Here is a 19,845-nt window from a genome sequence, read left to right on the forward strand (position 1 = left end):
ACTGGCTATTTTTCATTGCCTTCATGTTGATTTTAAACATATAATCCAGTGACACTTTCCAAAAGAACAGATTCACTGATAATGGCCTAAAACACATATGTATGCTAGATATTTGTGCCTAATGTATACACAAATTTTCAGGACTCTGGCATAATATATATAAAATAACATGGCAATCCGATGAATGGAGTTTTATTTTGTTTTTTTCTTTCTTTAGTTTTGGCTTTGATGAAAAACTAAATGACTACTTTGACATGTCTACATCTGTCTCATATGCTTGTAACTAACCCTTGTATTTTATTAAGTCAGATATCTCTTAACTAGAACGAAAAATAAAGGTGTATGATGGTGATGAAAAATATTATCAGCCATTGTTATTTTATCTAGGACACTTATATTCAGGGTTCAGAATGTTAAAATGAATGCAACAATGAAAAACTAACACAATCTCACATTGAGTGTGTTGTGTCTACCGTCTTTAAAAAACACCTGGAGTCCTGAAAGGATGACATTTCCATGGAACAGCTCCTGGATGTTTTAAGTCATTCTTCTGACTGAAAATGTTTGCTCAGACATTAACTCAGGAGTCACAGTAGATGGTTTCTATGGTGATTACACCTGACAAGCCTTTCTGGACTCCATCTTTCCAATTCTCAGGGCCTTACCCCTCATGCTGTCCTCCACCAGTCTCCAGCCTCTGCAGATCCGTACCTGCTCCAAGCTCTATTCTAGAAGGAATTCATTCCCTTAAGCATGATCTTCCTCTCCCCACCCTTCCAACTCAATCCTCTTTCTTCTAACCAATAATTCCCCAGAAATTAGGCTAAGATGGTGGAAGGCAAACAATGTGATTACCTAATTAGAGTAATTCACACAGTGGTGTGAATAATTGATATGTACCACTCTTTCAGGCTACTTGTACTTTAACTGATGGAATGTTTTCTCCAGGATTATTTTGATCATCGGGTTCAGTGATCTCCCAGATCCCTCTGCAAGTGCCATCTCACTATCACATTTTTTCACCTTACTCCCCTAAAATAGAAATTTAAAGAATAAAAGCCAGCAATGTGACATCTCATTTTTATCAACTTACCTATACCTGCTACTCAAAGCAGTTTAACATAAGTATAAGTAAAAAGAGTTCATAAGAAAAATCAAAGCTTCTCAGATATGCATAAAAGATGATACAAAATAAAATTCAAACTTTTTTAACAGTGAGCTTGAACTAATTATTTAAGGCAATAAACTTTACGTATGACTACGTTGTTCTAGTCTCCACTAGCATCTTATAAAATCTTCATGGGGTGTGTGTGTGTGTGTGTGTATTATCTCACTTGCCTTTTAAAACAAAGGGAATAAAGATAGATCAGAATATTAAGAGAGCACCTTTAAAATTAGGTAGCTTTAACTAACACAGTTTCATTAATATGGACTCCTATTATTTCCTAAAGTAAATGAATGCTTTTTTATTTTGTAGATTAAAGTTATGGCCAAATGTCAGTTTCTTCTGTTTCTGCTTTCCTTATAAAAATAATTGATAGCATTTTCTATCCAAATCATATTGAGACAAAATGCTGAAGTCAAAAGAATAATTTTAATGAAAACAAACCCCAACCATCTCTGAGACCGAAGTAAATAACCTGGGGCAATGAGTAGTACTTGGAGTTCTCTAAGACCAAAGGGAAGGCCTCCTCACGTAAATCTTACGGTTCAGAGGATCCACTTGGCAGTTGATATTGGAAGAATAGAAAATACTAGCATAAGCAGAGGCAAAAACTAAGCTCGTGTAGTCAGGGGGTGGCATCAGGGCACATGAGATATATCCATGTGTGTTGAAAGTTTCAACAATGCTGACTGAAGCTATTAAAAAAGGTAAATACATTTTAAAATCAATATTGACACCACCGGCAAACAAACACAACTGTACTTGAATGGAATTCAACTTGGGCTGAATTCTCTTAAAAAGCTGACCACAGGTCTGCCATTAACACACATGTTTTGGTTTGGCAGCGGGCCTCCCAAACAACAGAGCAGGTGATTTCCACAAATACACATTTCTAATAAATCATTCTGTCAGTTAGACAGTAACATTTACATTTCACCCTTCCAATTCCTAATTGTCTAATCAGTGGCAAGACCAAATTACACAGCACTCAGGGCAATATAAAACACAGGCATGTAAACAGTATCACAATGGCTCATTGTACTGTCAGATTCACCCTCCTTAGACATGCTATTTCTGTTTGGACAAAGAAAGCTTCCATAATGATACCATTTTCATAAAGGCCCTAACCAAAACTAACCAACACAATATATTGCTTAGTAGTTCATGCTATTTTTTTAAAAAGGGGAATGATAAACACAAAAATCAGGATGGCAGCTAGCTCTAGGTAGAAGGCAGAAATATGGGATGGGAAAGGAACATGATATGGAAAGCAACAGTAGTAATAAGCTCAATTTTATAATTATACCTAATAACTTGTGCACCAATCTATTATACTGTTTTATGTTTATCATTTGTCTCATGACCAACTTTGAAAAGTTTTTGTCTTGTTTAGAATGTGGAGTACTCTGTGCAGTAGAGCATAGCAAGCCTGGCTAATGCAGAGAGAGTACCGATATTTATTGTTAGTTTGACATCCCTTTGAAAGCCTCTTTGATCTTCGCAATATTACTGGCTAAAAGGCTTGTGAAGTTTTCTTCCAGAGCAGCACCATATAAAAAGAGCTAATGATGCATTTTTGCTTTGATATTTCATATTTATTTTTTTCAAAAGTAAGACCTTTTTTTTAGATTTATTTTATTTATTTATCTTAGAGAGAGAGAGAGAGTGCAAGTGGGGAGAGGAGCAGAGGGAGAGAATCTCAAGCCGACTCCATGCTGAGACCCTGAGATCATGACCTGAACCAAAATCAAGTTGGACACTTAATCAACTGAGCCACCCAGGTCCCCCCAAAAAAGTAAGACTTTCAAAAGCAGTTTTAGGTTCACAGCAAAATCGAGGGATGGCACAGAGATTTCCCATACACCCCTGCCCCTTCTTCACAGCCTCCTCCATCAACATCCCCCTGCCAGAGCAGTGCATTTGTTACAATCGATGAACCTACATTGACATGTCATCATCACCCAAAGTCCATAACGTACCTTAGAGTTCACTCTTGGTATTGTATATTCTATTGGTCTGAACAGATGTATAATGACATATATCTACTATTATGGTATCACACAGAGTATTTTCACTGCCCTAAAAGTCCTCTATGCTTTGCCTATTCATCCCTCCTCCTACCAACTCCCGGCAACCAATGATGTTTTTATTGTATCTATAGTTTTACCTTTTCCAGAATGTCATATGTTGGAGTCATACTGTATGCAGCCCTTTCTGATTGGCTTCTTTCATTTAATAATATGCATTTAGAGGTGCCTGGGTGGCTCAGTCATTAAGCATCTGCCTTCGGCTCAGGTCATGATCCAAGGGTCCTGGGATCGAGCCCCGCATCGGGCTCCCTCCTGGGCAGGAAGCCTGCTTCTTCCTCTCCCACTCCCCCTGCTTGTGTTCCCTCTCTCGCTGTGTCTCTGTCAAGTAAATAAATAAAATCTTTAAAAAATAATAATATGCATTTAAAATTCCTCATGTCTTCATGGCTTGATAGCTATTTTTTTTAGTGGTGAATTATATTCCACTGTCTGATGTACCATGGTTTATTTATTCATTCACCTACTGAAGGACATCTTCGTTGTTTCCAAGTTTTGGCAATTATAAATAAAGCCACTATAAATATCCATGTGCAGGTTCTTTTGTGGACATAAGTTTTCAATGACTTTGGGAAATACCAAGGAGCACGACTGCTGGATCATATGGTATGAGCATATTTAGTTTTGTAAGAAACAGCCAAACTCTCTTCCAAAGTGGCCTCACCTTTTCCAGCAATGAATGAGAGTTCCTGTTTCTCCACATCCTTGCCAGCATTTGGTGTTGTCAGTGTTCCAGATTTTGGCCATGCTAGTAGGCATGTAGTGGTAGCTCACTGTTGTTTTGATTTTTATTTCCCTGATGATATATGATGTGGGGAGTCTTTTCATATGCTTATTTGCCATCTGCATATTTTCTTTGGTGAGGTGTCTGTTAAGGACTTTCGCCTATTTTTTAATCGGATTGTTTTCTTACTGTTGAGGTTTAAGAGTTCTTTGTACATTTTGGATAGCAGTGATTTATCAGACATGCCTTTTGCAAATATTTTCTCCCTTTCTGTGGCTTGTCTCCTCTTTTTCTTATCTTTTGCGGAGCAGAAGTTTTTCATTTTAATGCAGTCCAGCTTATCAATGATTTCTTTCATGGATCATACCTTTGGTGTAGAATCTAAAGTCATCACCATACCCAAAGTCATCTAGGTTTTCTCCTATATTATCTTCTAGGAGTTTTATAGTTTGGCATTTTACATTTAAGTCTTGATCCATTTTGAGTTAATTTTTGTTAAGGGTGTAACGTCTGTGTCTAGATTCATTTTTGCCTGTGGATGTCCAGCTCCAGCAAAGACTATCTTTGCTCCTTTGTCAAAGATCAGTTGTCTGAATTTGCTTGGGTCTATTGCCAGTGTCTCCTATTCTGTTACATCAATCCATTTATCTATTCTTTTGCCAATACCACACAGGCTGTAGTAAGTCTTGAAGAGTATCAATAGTATCAGTCCTTCAGTCTCTGTTGGCTACTCTGGATCTTTTGCCTCTCCATATGAACTTTAGAATCAGTGTGTTGATTCCCACAAAATAACTTGCTAGGCTTCTGATTGGGATAAGATTGAATCTAAAGACCAAGTGAGGAAGAACTGACATCTCGACAGTATTGAGCCTTTCTATTTTTAAATATAGAATATCTCTCCATTTATTCAGTTCTTCTTTGGTTTTGCTCATCAGAGATTTGTAGTTTTCCTGTACTTATTATGTTAGGTTTATACCTAAGTATTTCATTCTTGGGGGTTCTAATGTAAATGGTATTGTGGGTTTTTTTTTGTTTTTTTTTTTTGTTTGTTTGTTTTTTAAAGATTTTATTTATTTATTTGACAGAGAGACAGCGAGAGAGGGAACACAAGCAGGCGGAGTGGGAGAGGGAGAAGCAGGCTTCCCTTGGAGCAGGGAGCCCAATGCGGGGCTTGATCCCAGGACCCTGGGATCATGACCTGAGCTGAAGGCAGACGCTTAATGACTGAGCCACCCAGGCACCCCTGGTATGTGTTTTTAATTTCCAATTCCATTTGTTCTTTACTGGCATATAGGAAAGTAAGCGTATCCTGCAATCTTGCTATAATCACTTATTAGTTCCAGTGGCACTTTTTGGTCAATTCTTTAAATTTTCCTACATAATATTACCACTTTCTAATTCAAAAACAAATATGGACATCTTTAGCAGAATAAAAAAATGTGTGGTTACCCCCCAAATGGTAGGTAAAAAATGCTTTTTTTTAAAAATCAAAAACCTTTTGATAAAATTTATCCAAGACTTAAAACTGGTTGGAGGATTTTTTTTTTTTTTTTTGGTATTAGCTACTTTGGTGAATATGAAACTTATGCTCTGATTTTCACAATTTCTCACACAAAGGATATTAGTTGATCATTTTCATCACATAATCACTATAGTAGCTGTCCAGGTAGGTTGAAAATTTCAAGAGCCAGATATGGTTGCCAAATTGTTTACATTTTCAAGTCCATTTTGAATAAATGAGATGTCCTTTGGGAAAACCCACAGAAAATACAAATCAAAATTCAATTAACCCATACAAACAATGCACTCTGGATGTGTCCAACACCACAGTCCTAGATGATGGTGCTATTTACTGAGATAGAAAACACTGAGGTAAAATAGGAGGTGGAGGGTTTAATCAGAATTACATATATTCTAGATAAATAAGATTAAAGGCAAAAAGGGATACTGTAGTTGATGATTTCGAGGGTTTGTTTAAAATATCAGATCACAGAACCTATGCTAAAAAAATGAGGGGACATAGGACTGGGAAAGATGCTGCAGCAGGATATTTGAGCAAATCTCCCACTACAAAATAACACAGCAAGCCCCATTTCAGTAAAAAGCAAGGAAGATTTCATCAACAGGCATTCTTCTAGGAAAAAAAAATCTTATTTTCCTTTATGATTTAGATCTTCTGGTACAGTGCTGCTCCCTTTCTATTTGTGCCAAAGGTCACTAATGGCAATTTTTTAAATGTCAAATTAGGTCACATCATAATGGCTTTCTGTGGCACACACAAATTGGCTCAGATATGTTGAGTACAGTCAAATTATGAGTTTAACTGATGTTAATATATGGAAAAAGCTTAAATATCATTAGAAAATGTTGATTTTAAATTATGATGCTCGACTGCCCTCCAGTAAAAATGTAAAGTAGAGATAAAGCAATTGCCAATTATATTACAGTCCCTATGATATGTTCCTATTTACTTCTAACTTATATTCGATAGACATCCACGTTTCGATTGAAAGATATCTTTTTTCTTTTTTGAACTTATTTTTTCAAAGATAGAGAAGACATTAAGAAAACTGCTTATCAGTTATTGTCATGTAGTATGGATTGACCATATCAGCATAGCACTCTGGTAGCATAAACATAAATGAAATCTTAATACAAGGAAATTCATACTGTGAGGTATTTTATGTTATTTGAAATCACAGTTTAAGAGCAAAGAGGGGAGCAGTCTGATTGGATGAGGTCTTTACAATATCTTAGTCATTCTCGTTCAAGATAGGCCTAAATAAGACTAGAACTGACCATTGAGGCTGACTAATGATAAAAGCATTGTAATGGTTCAGAAAAGATAATTTAGCCAGTTTAGGCATAATAATTTATATTCATCCACGTAAATTGCATTGGAAGCAGCAAAAACCAACACTGCTCAGCACTGTACTTATAGTTACCAGTTATAAAACATTATCACGTTCTCAAAGTATATCTCTGCTACTAAATATTTGGTCTTATTAGGTCTGTGTAGAATTTTGAAAGCTTCCATGTAAATAACTTCCTCTCTATTGAGAAAGCATTTCCCCCGACTTATAGGTTGGTCTCTGTCACACTCAAGTAATGGAGCACATGAAAAAGAAACTCTGAATCCCAGAGTACAGTACTACTGACAGGTCTCTTATTAGCAGGAGGCTCCAACACTTTGTTTGTATATGAGATATCTTCCAGAATGCAATACACTTCTGTGGGTCTTCTTCCTACTTCCTTCCTGCCCTCTTGTTTTCTGGGTTTTACAGAAACCAGTCAGACGACACTTTGGCTGCCTTCCAGATCTACCCCGTGGAATAAAAAATAAGTGTTTCCAGATACTTTATCCTTGAATCAGAAATAAGAAAAGAGCTTCAGAACCATTATCTGTTTTTGTTTTTTGGTTTTTTTTTTTTTTTTTTACAATTTATTTATTTATTTTAGAGAGAGAGCACATGCAAGTGAGTACGTAAGCCAGGGAAGGGGCAGAGGGAGAGGGAGAGAATCTCCCGCAGACTCCACTAAGCATGGAGCCTGGGGAGGGGCTCGATCCCCCAACTCTGAAATCATGATCTGAGCCGAAACTGGATGCTCAACTGAGTGAGTCATCTAGGCGCCCCAAGATCATCTCAGCTTTTAGACCAGGAGATATGGGGGGCTATCAATTACATATTTGAAAACAACTTCACTAGTCCTGGATTTCATGGACTGTTCTCTCAGATTCTGGAGAATACATCTGGCTGTAAATTCTAAACTTTTGACATTACTGTGAATGTTCATCACACACACACACACACACACACACACACACACACACACACACACAAATGTATTTCTGTCATCCTCAACTTTCAGATGAAGAAACTAAGGCACAAAGCAGAGATTTTACTCCAGAGCCTGTGTACTTACCATTGAACTCTCTATCCTTTCTGAACACTATACTTAGTGACACAATTACTTTCATCCTAAAATGACCAGAGTCCTCTTGAATCATAGTTCTTGTCTCTGATTACAGGTATATATGTAACAATTATAATAATAACAGATAACATTTATTAAGTATTTGATACATGCCAGGCATTGGATTATACGATTATCTCATTTAATCCTCACAACTATATGTGATAGATACTATTATTATTCCCATTCAACAAATGAAAAAAATCAGGCCTTAGAGAAGAGAATAAATTTACCCAAAGTCAGATAGCTGGTAGATGAAAAGGCTGGGATTCAAATTCAGTCTGACTCCTGAACCTAAGTGCTCACCCCTTACACTATAAAGCCTTATGTAATAGGTATATAATGTGTTGTATATAATCTCCAATAAATTGAAAGTATATTTTAGTAAAAGTTACATGTTAAGAATTATTTTATATATTCAACTATAAATAAATAACTTGTGAAACATAAATGTTCTTTCATCATATACAAATAATTGCAAATTAGCCAGAGACTTCTGAATGTATTTGTGGTAGGAGATTTAAATTCAATAATTTTTCCTATATTCACTTTGGTAGATCTCTGTGCACTGCATGAAGAGGTCTTCTGACCCTATGACTTCTTATAGGGTTTAAACAATGAGAAGTACTGGCAGATCAGACAGAAGAAGAAAAGGAAACGTGGAGGGTATTTGTTTCACTTACTCAATTCCTGAAGGGTCCCCCCATGCTGCATGAGCACAAAAAGTCACTGCTCAGGCCTAGCAGGGATCGCTTGCCCCCACTACTAGCCTACACGTTTTGTATTGTAGCTTGTGCCTTCTCTCTGCCCTGCCCACCCTTGTAAATCATTCTTTCACTAAACTCACTCAAACTACCCAATTTAAGTGCCATCTTTCTTCTCTGGACAAGACAGAGGCTGACACAGAAGTGATTAGTTCTGGTATAGAACACATGCCTTCATATGTTAGAAGAGGGTATTTCCGCATTCTATATGCATTTGTAACGTTCGTATGTCTTTTTTAAAATAGCAAAGATGTATCAGTATAATTACAAAGAGAAGGATGTGTAATGTTACAGCAAACACACTTTCTTCAGACTCTTGATGTTGGCTTTTCAAACTGGATCTTGCAAATCACTGATGACTCAGCTAAAGTACAATTTTAATGCAAGATGAATGGAATGTACAAGCAAACCCAGATTATTGTGCACAGAAAATTATTCTTGCTCACTTTAGCCATGTCAATTCCACTCTAATTAGGATGCTCTGGACAACTGAAGATTCATGCTTGGCTCAAATATTGATGAGCCCAAGTGAACTTTGTCTAATACCATTGGTTTTTGTAAACATGGAGTCAAAGACACCTAATCATTTACATTTATGAGATATGTGAGGAAATATTTGCAGGGCATCTCCTGGACAGGACATTGTGAAGTTTAAGGACCTTGAGTGATCAGTGGAAGTATTTTTCTATTCATAGTGTTAAGCTAGATTACAGAGAAATAAGTACTCCAAATATGGGCGAGTGTGTAAATTGATTGATTTAAAGTTAAGATAATCTCTCAAAGACTTTAATATGGCAATTCTGCCTCTAAGAATTTATCCGAAGAAAATAATCAGAAACGTGTGTTAAGATTTATCTATTCATATGTTCAACAAGACAATCAATACAAGCATCTATATTAAGGAATATGCAGTCATTAAAAATGACATTATGGAAGAATGTATAATGGCAGAGGCAAATCTTTACAAAACATGCTAGGTGGAAAAAGAACAGATATTAAAATTATATGTAAGCTACTTCTGGTGTCAGCCAAGATGGTGAAAACTGACTATAGCCTATCACTCTCACTAATTACAACTAAAAACTCGGAAAAGAATGCAACTGCATTCTTCAATATTTATGCCTGAGAAATAAAAACTTATGTTCACACAAAAATATGTACATGAATGTTCATAGCAGCTTTATTCACAATAGCTCAAAACTGGAAACAATCCAGATGTCCTCTAATGGGTGACTAGTTAAACTGTGATACACTCACACCATGAAATACTATTCAGCAATAAAAAGGAACAAACTATTGACACATGTACAACTTGGGTGAATCTCCAGAGAATTATTCTGAGTCAAAAAGCCAATTCTAAAAAGTCATATGTACATCATTTCATTTATATAAGATTCTTGAAATGACAAAACCATAGAAAGAGGGAATAAATTAATGGTTGCCAGCAATCAGGGATGGGTAGAGGGAGAAAGTGGGTATGGCCATAAAAGTGCTACATGAGGGGTCCTTGCAGGGGGTTCCATACCTTGACTGTTTAAATGTCAATATCCTGGTTGTGATATACTACAGTTGTGTAAGATGTCACTATTGGGGGAAACTGAGTAAAGCCTATACAGATCTCTCTGTGTTATTTCTTACAACTGATATTAATCTACAATTGTCTCAATAAAAATGCCAATTACATATAAAAGATTTACTTGCCATTTGTAACAACATGGATGGACCTAGAGAGTATTGTGCTAAGTGAAATAAGTCAGTCAGAAAAAGACGAAAACCACATGATTTCACTCGTACGTGGAATTTAAGAACCAAATGAACAAACCGAGAAAAAAAAAAAGAGATAAACATACTCTTAAATATAGAGAACAAACTGGTGGTTTCTAGAGGGGAGGCGGGGCAGGGGATGAGGAAAACATATAAAGAGGATCAAGAGTACACTTATCTTGGGCACCTGGATGGCTCAGTCGGTTAAGCGTCTGCCTTCAGCTCAGGTCATGATCCCGGTGTCCTGGGATCGAGTCCTGCATTAGGCTCCCTGCTCAGCAGGGAGTCTGCTTCTCCTTCTCCCTCTGCCCCTCACCCCACCTCGTGCCCTCTCTCTCTCAAATAAATAAGTAAAATCTTTATTAAAAAAACAACAACAACAACCCCCAAAACCAAAAACAAGAGCTGGAATCATTAAAATAGAAGAAAGACCGACAATGCTACACACTAATGAGGACACAGAGCAACTGGAACTCTCATGAATTGCTAATGGCAATGCAACATGGCACATCCACTCTGGAAAATAGTTTGGTGGTCTCTATCAAGTCAAACATATACTTGCCATATAACCAAACAATTCCACTCCTGGGTACCTACTCAAAAAATTGAAAACTCATGTTCATACAAAAACTTGTATGTAAGTGTTTATAGCAGCTTTTTTCATAATCACCTCAAACTAGAAAAAACTCAAATGCATATTAACTTATGAATGGATTAACAAAGTGGTACATCAATACCATGGAATATTACTCAACAATAAAATGGAACAAACCATCAATATACACAACATGGAGGAATCTAAAATGTATTGTGTTAAATGGAAAGCACCAGACTCAAAGGCTACCATGGTATGCCTTATATATATTTTCTAGAAAAGTAAAACTATAGGAATAGGGAACAAATCTGTGGTTCCAGGGAAGGATTTAACTGTAAGGGGTCAGCATAAAAGAATATTTTTATGTGATCGTGGTGGCTACATGATTTTATGCATCTGTCAAAAATCACTGAACTGTACACCAAAAAGTGAATTTTGGTGTATGTTAATTTAAAAAATAAATGCATACAAACCATATGTATACACTGAACTTATATTTTAGAGGAAAAAATATATATGGCTCAAGGCAAATACCAAAATACTAACATTGGTATCTCTGAGTGATAAATATTTTTCTCTATAATTTAAAAATAATTTTTTGCAAAGAATGTAATTTTTTGTTTAATCTGACTATATATATGTGCATACACATATATACATATACATATATTTCTGCAGTCTGATTCTCTATGTATGTTTCTGTGTATATACAAAACTCTGAAATAAATACCATCTTGGGGTGGCTGGGTGGTTCAGTCGGTTAGGCATCCAACTCTTGGTTTCAGTTCAGGTCATGATCTTGGGGTTGTAGGATCAAGCCCTGCCTCGGCCTCCGTGCTCAGCAAGGAGTCTGCTCGAGATTCTCCCTCTCCCTCTCCCTCCGCCCCTACCCAGCTTGTCCTTTTTCTCTCTCAAATAAATAAATCTTTTTAAAAATAAAAATAAATAGGGGTGCCTGGGTGGCTCAGTCATTAAGCGTCTGCCTTCGGCTCAGGTCGTGATCCTGGGGTCCTTGGATCAAGCCCCGCATTGGGCTCCCTGCTTGGTGGGAAGCCTGCTTCTCCCTCTCCCACTCCCCCTGCTTGTGTTCCCTCTATTGCTGTGTCTCTCTCTGTCAAATAAATAAATAAAATCTTTAAAAAAAAATTAAAAAAGATAAATAAATACCATCTTGAAGCACTAAAATACTAAGGTGCACAGAAAATCAGGGATCATTAAAATGGAATATACTTTCTTCCCTATGGCTTTCTGTATTGTACAAATTTTCTATAATTCTATGTGTTGTTTTTGATATTAAAATTTTAAATTATAACACAGCCTGACAGGTCTAAATATAAGACAATACGAAGGGGCTAGACCATTTCCTAACTGACTTTTTTATAATTCCATGTTTCCAAAGCCCTGTAAATGAACACATCCATTTTCTCAAGCTTCAGAATGGTAGTAATTCTTGCCACATTGCAAATTCAAGCAATTTCTCTGGTTATTCTTGATTAGCATGTCTTGATCTAGCTTATCAAAGCTACCTTCCATATCTTGCTGCACTCCACAATGGATCCCATCACGGGCTCTTTCACATTCAAAGAGTTCTCTGTGCTCACTATACCTGGCAGGACTACCCTGCAGGTGAGAAATGGGCCCTTTAACTGTCTAGCCACAGGCTGCCAGACACAAAAGAAAGCTATGTTGTTATGGAATCTGAAGCATTAAGATTTTTCCAAATATGCTTGGATCACAGGAACATCTGATTCAATATGGAAAATTGTACTATTGTTCACGCTTCCATAGAAACATATGACATTTCAGGGGAACACAGAGAAACAAATAAAAACCCTCAAGAGCAGCTACCAATTTTGCTAAATGTTATACCAGACATGGAGGATGGCAGGGATGGGAAAAAAAGTGACCTCAACTGGTGGTCAGATGACTTTCTGTAATTTCAATAACATTTGCAACTAAGAAAGGGAATGGGTGATTATATCATCAACTATTTCCCCCACTCGGACAAAACCAGGCCCCTATTTTATGTCTAATCCAAAAGAAACACTTTCAAAGAGGGTGAAGAGGATTCTATGTGAAGTATTATACTCACAATTCTTCCCTTGGGTTAGAAAAAAGCATTATTTCATCCTTAAAGTTTATGTGCACATTTTAGGGTCAAGTCTAATTCTACTGGAAAAAAAATGTGCAGTTTCACCCTCTTTGTATGATATCCAAACAAAACAAAACAAACAAACAAAAAACCCACCTAATTTTGTTCAGAGTACTCAATGAACTACTGGCCTTTATATGACTGGCAAAACGAAATACCATAGTTACATAATGATACACAGAATCTCTTCTCAAGATATTTTATTTCCTATTTAAAATTAAGCCATGAACTAGAGTCAAGAATATTTTATTACAAGTACATAAGTAAATATAAGACAAACTTAAATGCTTTCGTTAGTATACTTATGCAATTTATTCTTTTTAACATTTTTTTAAAATGTCAAAAATTCTTAGCATGTCTAAAAGCAAAAAAAAAAAAAAAAAAAAAAGAAAGAAAGAAAGAAAGAAAAAGTATCCCCTAGGTATACTTGACCATTTCCTGCTCTTTGAACACCCCAAGCTTTTCAACATCTGAGCCCTTATTTATCTTGCTCCCTCTGTGATTTTCTTAAATTCTTTTGCAATAAGGATTTAGATAACAAAAATAAATACCTAGATTATATTACTTTAAGCCTTTACAAAAATGCCTTCACCCAGTCAAAATATAAGACCATGTTTTTGGCTTTCATAAAAACCACGATGAAAGAAACATCAGTTTTAAGAATATTTCTATATATTCTGCTAAAAATCAATCAAAGGCATTATCTATGATGTTACCCAATGTCCTTTATATGACAGTCTGAGAGATAAATAACCTTGAAAAGTCAGTGCCTGGAAAGAACCACTCTATTTTTCCTGACAAATTGCTATGCTTCCTTTATTCCAATGCTAAATACAATGCAGTCAAATATGTATTCTTTTTTTGCCTTGGTTGCCCTGAAGATGAGCTAAATTTCTTTTTCAATTGCAATAAATAACCTCTCCCTGGTGCCTAATACATATAACTCTCTTTTATTTTAAAGTTGTAATTTTTTACAACACATTTTTAATTATGCCACAGTAAAAGTCACCTTAAATATGTTTCAAAATATGTTTAAATATGCTTTAAATATAGTGGGCAGAATTAATACTGAGGCTGCATCCTATAGGCTATTCCATGTTAAGTTACAAAACAAAACCAGTGTGGCCTAGGCCAGCATTTACCAAACCAGAACATGCCAAGCAGTCATGTAATAATCTTACTAAAAGTGTGGATTCTGTTCAGAAGGTCTGGAGTGGAGCCCGAGTTTCCACAGTTCTAATAGGCTCCCAGATAAGGTCACTCCTATTGGCCCTCAGACCACACTTGGAGGATGCGGGGTCTAAACAGTGCTCTGCCCACACATGAAGGAAAAGTCAGTACAAGACAAACAATGAATAGGACGGAGCCCTAAGACACTAGAACCCTCACAATGGCGAACACTCCAAATCAGAGCAAATGGGATAACCTATTTCTGTATCAATCTTTAAAAATCAAAAGGTCTTAAATTCAGTATCAGTATTAATTTAATTTTTTACATAACAACTGTCCAGCTCATGTTTTTCAAAGAAGTTGATTCTGACTCATGTGTTAGATATTGTACCATACACATCTAAAGAAAATTTTGGTTGGTATGTTTCAAAAATCCCTATTATTCTGAATATTTTAGGAGGGCATAGGACAAGAAAACTCATTGAATATTTGGAAAGTTTCCATTTATTCAAATGTTTACTAAACACCTATTATACCCAGCACTACTTTGAGGTCTCAACATACAAATGCCTTTTTCTTTTAATTTATTTATTCTGGTTTTATTCCCATCCTTCATTTTTACTATCTTTGGGAGCAATTACTGTATAACTTAGGGAATTAACCTTTAATCAGCAAATAAGTGAATGAATCTGCATCATTTCAAGAAAATTCATCAGCTGTGATACTGGCTAAGGAGATATTAAACATTAGTTCATTTAGATTTTCTGTCTTTCTAGCTTATTTCTAGTTAAGAGAGTATTCCTTCTCCTGACATGGCCTATTGCATAACGATAGATTCTAAAATACTTCACAGTAAAGAAAAGACCTAGTTTTTCCTATGTTGTTCAGTTTTTATAGATTCTCATAGTGCCCATTGTTGTCTCCTCTGCATAGTGTCATGGATGCAGTAGACAAAAACCTTTATTTTGGTTAAAGCTAAAGCTAAAATTAACCAGTTATCTAATACACATAAAGAACTAGCTGAGTCACTGCATAAGTACAACAACATTTAAGTTTTTTTTCTGGGTCACAGGATTTAAAACCAACTGTACTAGTTTTCTATTGCTGCTATAACAAATTACCATAAATTCAGTGTCTTAAACAGCACAAATTTATTATTTTATAGTTCTGGAGGTCAGAAGTCCAAAATGGGTCTCACTGGGCTAAAATCGAGGTGTCAGCAGGACTTGGTTTCTTCTCAAGGCTCTAGAGAAGAACTTATTTTCTGTTCTTTCTGGCTTCTACACACCTCCTACATTCCTTGGCTCTTGGCTCCTTCCTCCACCTTCCAACCCAGCAATGTTTTGTCTCTCTGTGACTTTTCTTCCACAGTCACATCTTCTTCCAATGGACTCTTCCCTTCTGCTTCCTTCCATTTTAGGAACCTCTGTGATTACATCAGGCCACATGGATAATCTGGGATAGCCTCCCTATTTTAAGGTCAGCTGACAAGCAACCTTAATTTCCTTTGCCGTGTAACCTAACACCCTCACAGGTTCTAAGGATTAAGATGCAGACATCTATGAGGGCTCATTAGTCTGCCTACCACACCAAGACAGGGTTCCATTTCTATTTACTAACTTGAATTTTCGAAACACTTTAGTTTTCTTACAGTTTTTCAATGCTAGGAAAAGAAGTTCTTCCGGGAAGAACAGTGTAAGATTACTGAGAGCAAAAACCTGTGTTTCAGTTTTTCACCATGAGCTCTGACACTATTGGGATGACTCTAATACTCAATGAGATATGGATATTGCCGGAATGGACACTGCCACAGAACCACTGGCTCCCGGATACATGTAGCCTGAGACCCCTGACTTAGGTTCTGGTAAAACGATGCGGTGGAACATGGAATCAGACTGTGGCCACCAGGATAATGTCCTGACTCTGCAATCCAAGTTGGCTAGAAAAAGGGCCTTCTCATTAAAGTTTTAGAAGCTAAAGCCTCCTCTAAAATTGCTCTAATGAGCTTAGAATCATTAAAACTGTCCAAGGCACTAAGTAATAAAGTTCAGAGTTTGTTTTAAACATGGAAAAAAATGAAAAGTCAAATAGGTAAATTCTAGTAGCCTAATTTTTTCATGCCATAACTAAGGACTGGGCAGGCGATGGTTTCAACAACTGTACAATGCATAAGCTCTAAAGACTCTAAATCTCTCTAATCATTAAAAGAATAACACTTCGCATGAATGTTTTTATGAATATAGTCTAGACATACTTTCTCACAGGAACTCTTGATTAAAGATAATTATTATATTTCAATCAGAAGTCACAGAAAGTAAAAAGTCTGAATAACTGGCTGAAGGCCCTACACAAACCGAATCTAAATATGAAACAAACGGAACCCAGTTTGAACTTATGGCCTGAATTCTAGTAGATAAAAGTATATTTGTGGTGATTAAATATTTAAAACAGGCATGTCCAGTCATCAAGTGCTAAGATAGAAACTGTATGGCAGTTTCCGCAGAGTCAGATTGGCTCTACTGTGGTATCATGTCATACAAAGGTTATGAGAAGTATATTGTTTCTTGAGAACCTTGTTTTTTAACACACAGTGAGCAATGCGAATGTGAGAAGTAATCATCTCTCACGGGTTAACTGATACCCTCAATTTCTACCCCTCTCACCTGCTGACCCCCTTCCTTGCCCCTCCCCCCAAACTGTACCTAATACGAAGGTGCTTCTGAGAACTATTCATGGTTCCCATGGCTCTGGTAGGGTCTCCAAACAATACTTCAGCTCAGCACTGCTCCTTGGTGACCCTGGAGCAGGCTAGCTTTAATGAGCTCTGATTAAGGAATGGGATAAGGTAGTGATCCAAGAGGAATTTTATTTGCATAGCCCCTAGAAGAATTCTGAAAATCTATGCACATATTTTTAAATTACATCTAAACATTTTTAACATAAGTTTAAACACTTGAAAAAGGAACATGATTTCGAATGCTCTAATACATATTTATCAGAACCTCAGGGCTGCAGATTTCACTCATTCAATCTATGGAAAATGTCTGCTCTATCACATAATTTAATTGGCAGAGCCCATTCTCATTGCCAAGCCAATCAACCCAATAAGACTTTCTGTCAAAACAAGTCTGACTTCGTTTTTTCAGTCAAATGTGAAGATAGTCTTGATGACAATCTGTATTCTGAATGCTAAAAGGAACAGATAAATAAAGCACAGAGCCTTGTCATGTGCTCATCCCTTGGATGAATGAGGAAGAAGGAAGAACTGGCAGGCATTATCCATGCTCAGAGGCAGATCGGTTTCAAGAAAGAGATGGAAGTTGAGGATCTGAAAATTGAAACCCTTGAAACTTCTATGCCCTGGGAAGTCTTGGAGCCCAAAGGCATGTACATAGTTTGGAAACTGCTGAGAAAAAGCACTTAAATTCTTCTTTGAAAGTATCTAACGTGAAACAAATATAAAGTGGTGTTTCTAAACAAAAAGCCCTCTGACTACATTTCTTTGAGGGATCCTAAGCCTTTGGAAATATCACGTTCTCTTCATCAAAACGGAGGGTCAACAATTAGAGATTATAATCTTGCTTATGCAGCCAGCCAACCTTGTGTATAATCTTGGATGGGTAGTTCTGGTGTCCCAGGATTTGCTTCTACATTTTCTCTAGTCCTTGGAACTCCTTGATTTGGTTCTAACCCTCCACCCATATTTGGTCATTGTTGAGTGTTTCACCCAGTCTAAATTAGTCACCTTTCCCCCTTAAGCTCCTAGATTTCACTCCATGTCATCATTGGGCCTTATGCTCATATTTTGGTGCTCTGGCCTTTTTTTAGTGCCAGAAGTAGATAAGCTTTTTTAAAAAAAAAAACAAAAACAACTGCAACTGCCAAGGCTATCCTGTTGTGCCAGCAGAGCTGCTTATGCAAACTACTGAAAACTCTTAGGTGGAAATATAAGGAGTGTAAAGACATACTGGTAATGTATTTTGAAAACCTCTCCCCTAATATTTCTGGGAGAAAGGTTAGAAGTAAATTACTGACAATGGGCAAGAAAACAGATGCAAAGAAGACAACTTTATTAGGCGCTTTCTCTTCTTTACGAGGATTTTGGTCCTTTCAGAAGAAGCTCCAAGTAATTCGACAATACCCAGTTTCCTTCAGTTGCTGCAACTTGATCCCACGGTGGGTGCTCTGGAAAGCATGCTGAGGGCGCATGGGTCTGAGGCCACTCACGATCAAGGTCGTCTGATCCATTTGTTAAGTTGAGACTCTTTCCGTGTCACCTCTTAGAAGCAGGTCTGTGTTCTCCTCCAAATAGCCCACCACCTGGCTGTGCCCACCTCCATTCGTGCCCCACCTACCCTGTAACGGGTGGTTCGGAGGTGCGGCTACGGAGGCAGCCAGGCCTTTAGACGCAATCACCGAGGAAGAGCGAGGACACCAGTGGAGGCTGGAGGCGCGCGCCCGCGCGCGCAGGTGCCCGCGCACCCACCCACCCACACACACCGACTCGGGGTGCAGGGCGGACGGGGGAGGGGAGCGGAAGGCCTTACCAGATCAATGAACGTCAGGAATTTCCAGCTCCCGCCGTAGGTCTGATGCGAGGGCATTTCGATGGCCTTGTAGTTACACAGGATAGAGCAGTAGGACAGCAGGATCGCCACCCGCAGCACCTGGCACGGCACAAGCGCCATGTTCGCGAAAGGCCTGGCAGCCTAGAAGGCGGGGAGCGAGGGCTGGAGGCGCAGGGTGCGCGGGGGCGGGCGCCGGGAGAACCCTGGCCGGCCGCGGGGCGGGGCGGGGCGGGGCGGGGTCTGCGGCGGGCGCGCCCCGCGGAACCGGCGACCGCGAGCGCCCGGCGACCTGCGCGGGCGGGGGCGGCGTCGGCGGGCCCTAGCGGCGGCCGCGGCCGGGCGGCGTGGCGTCAGCTCTTTCGTCATCTCCGTCATTCTGCTCCTGCGTTCGCGGGGCCCCGGGAGACCCGGCCGGGGCGCCCCCTAGGCGTGCTGTGGGTGGATGGGCGGCCTCCGAGTGCGAGCACGGCCGGCGAAGCGCGCGGTGCGCTGCGGAGCCGCGGCGGGTGGCATCTGCAGGGCAGAGAGGGAGCGCGGGGCCGGCGGGAGGGCGGGAAACCTGCCCTGACGGAGGGGACCCCAGTGGGGACAAACGTCGCAGCCGGGGGGATTGCGGCGGAGGTGGTTCCTGCTGGCCAAGGCGGGTGCTCCGTGCGGAGGGACCGGTGGAAGCCTGCACGTGGGGTGTAAACCCGCGCGCCGGGGGCTCCCGAGTGTCTATTTTGAACGCAACTGGATTTTTACTGATAGACTATTAATCACTATGAAATTACCTTATAAATTCTATTCCAGCGGATGGACTGCCCCGTGCTCCTCCTCCACAGGAGATTGATAAATAGCATGTCAGTATGTAATACAACAGGACAGACCATGAACTTCGG

The 19,845-nt window shown here is 38.6% G+C and overlaps 1 protein-coding gene across 8 annotated transcripts in view; it reads right to left on the bottom strand.

Annotated features, from left to right (window-relative positions):
* Positions 1-19,185, bottom strand: part of AIG1 (androgen induced 1) — a 285,599-nt gene extending 266,414 nt beyond the window's left edge. For 4 of the 8 annotated variants that reach the window (XR_004299977.1, XR_004299976.1, XM_032407762.1 and 1 more), the window contains exon 1: positions 18,944-19,185. Coding sequence is in view for 6 of the 8 variants with exons in the window: in XM_032407762.1 (XP_032263653.1) it covers positions 18,944-19,084 (141 nt within the window). In the remaining 2 variants the exon portion in view is untranslated. Of the gene's footprint in view, positions 1-17,104; positions 18,753-18,943 lie in introns of those variants that run through there. The other 4 variants (XM_032407765.1, XM_032407764.1, XM_032407766.1 and 1 more) reach the window with 2 other exon arrangements.
* Between the last annotated feature and the right edge of the window lie 660 nt (positions 19,186-19,845).

Source organism: Phoca vitulina, unplaced genomic scaffold (assembly GCF_004348235.1).
Source record: "Phoca vitulina isolate PV1807 unplaced genomic scaffold, GSC_HSeal_1.0 scaffold9, whole genome shotgun sequence".
In the NCBI taxonomy this organism is placed as follows: Eukaryota; Metazoa; Chordata; class Mammalia; order Carnivora; family Phocidae; genus Phoca; species Phoca vitulina.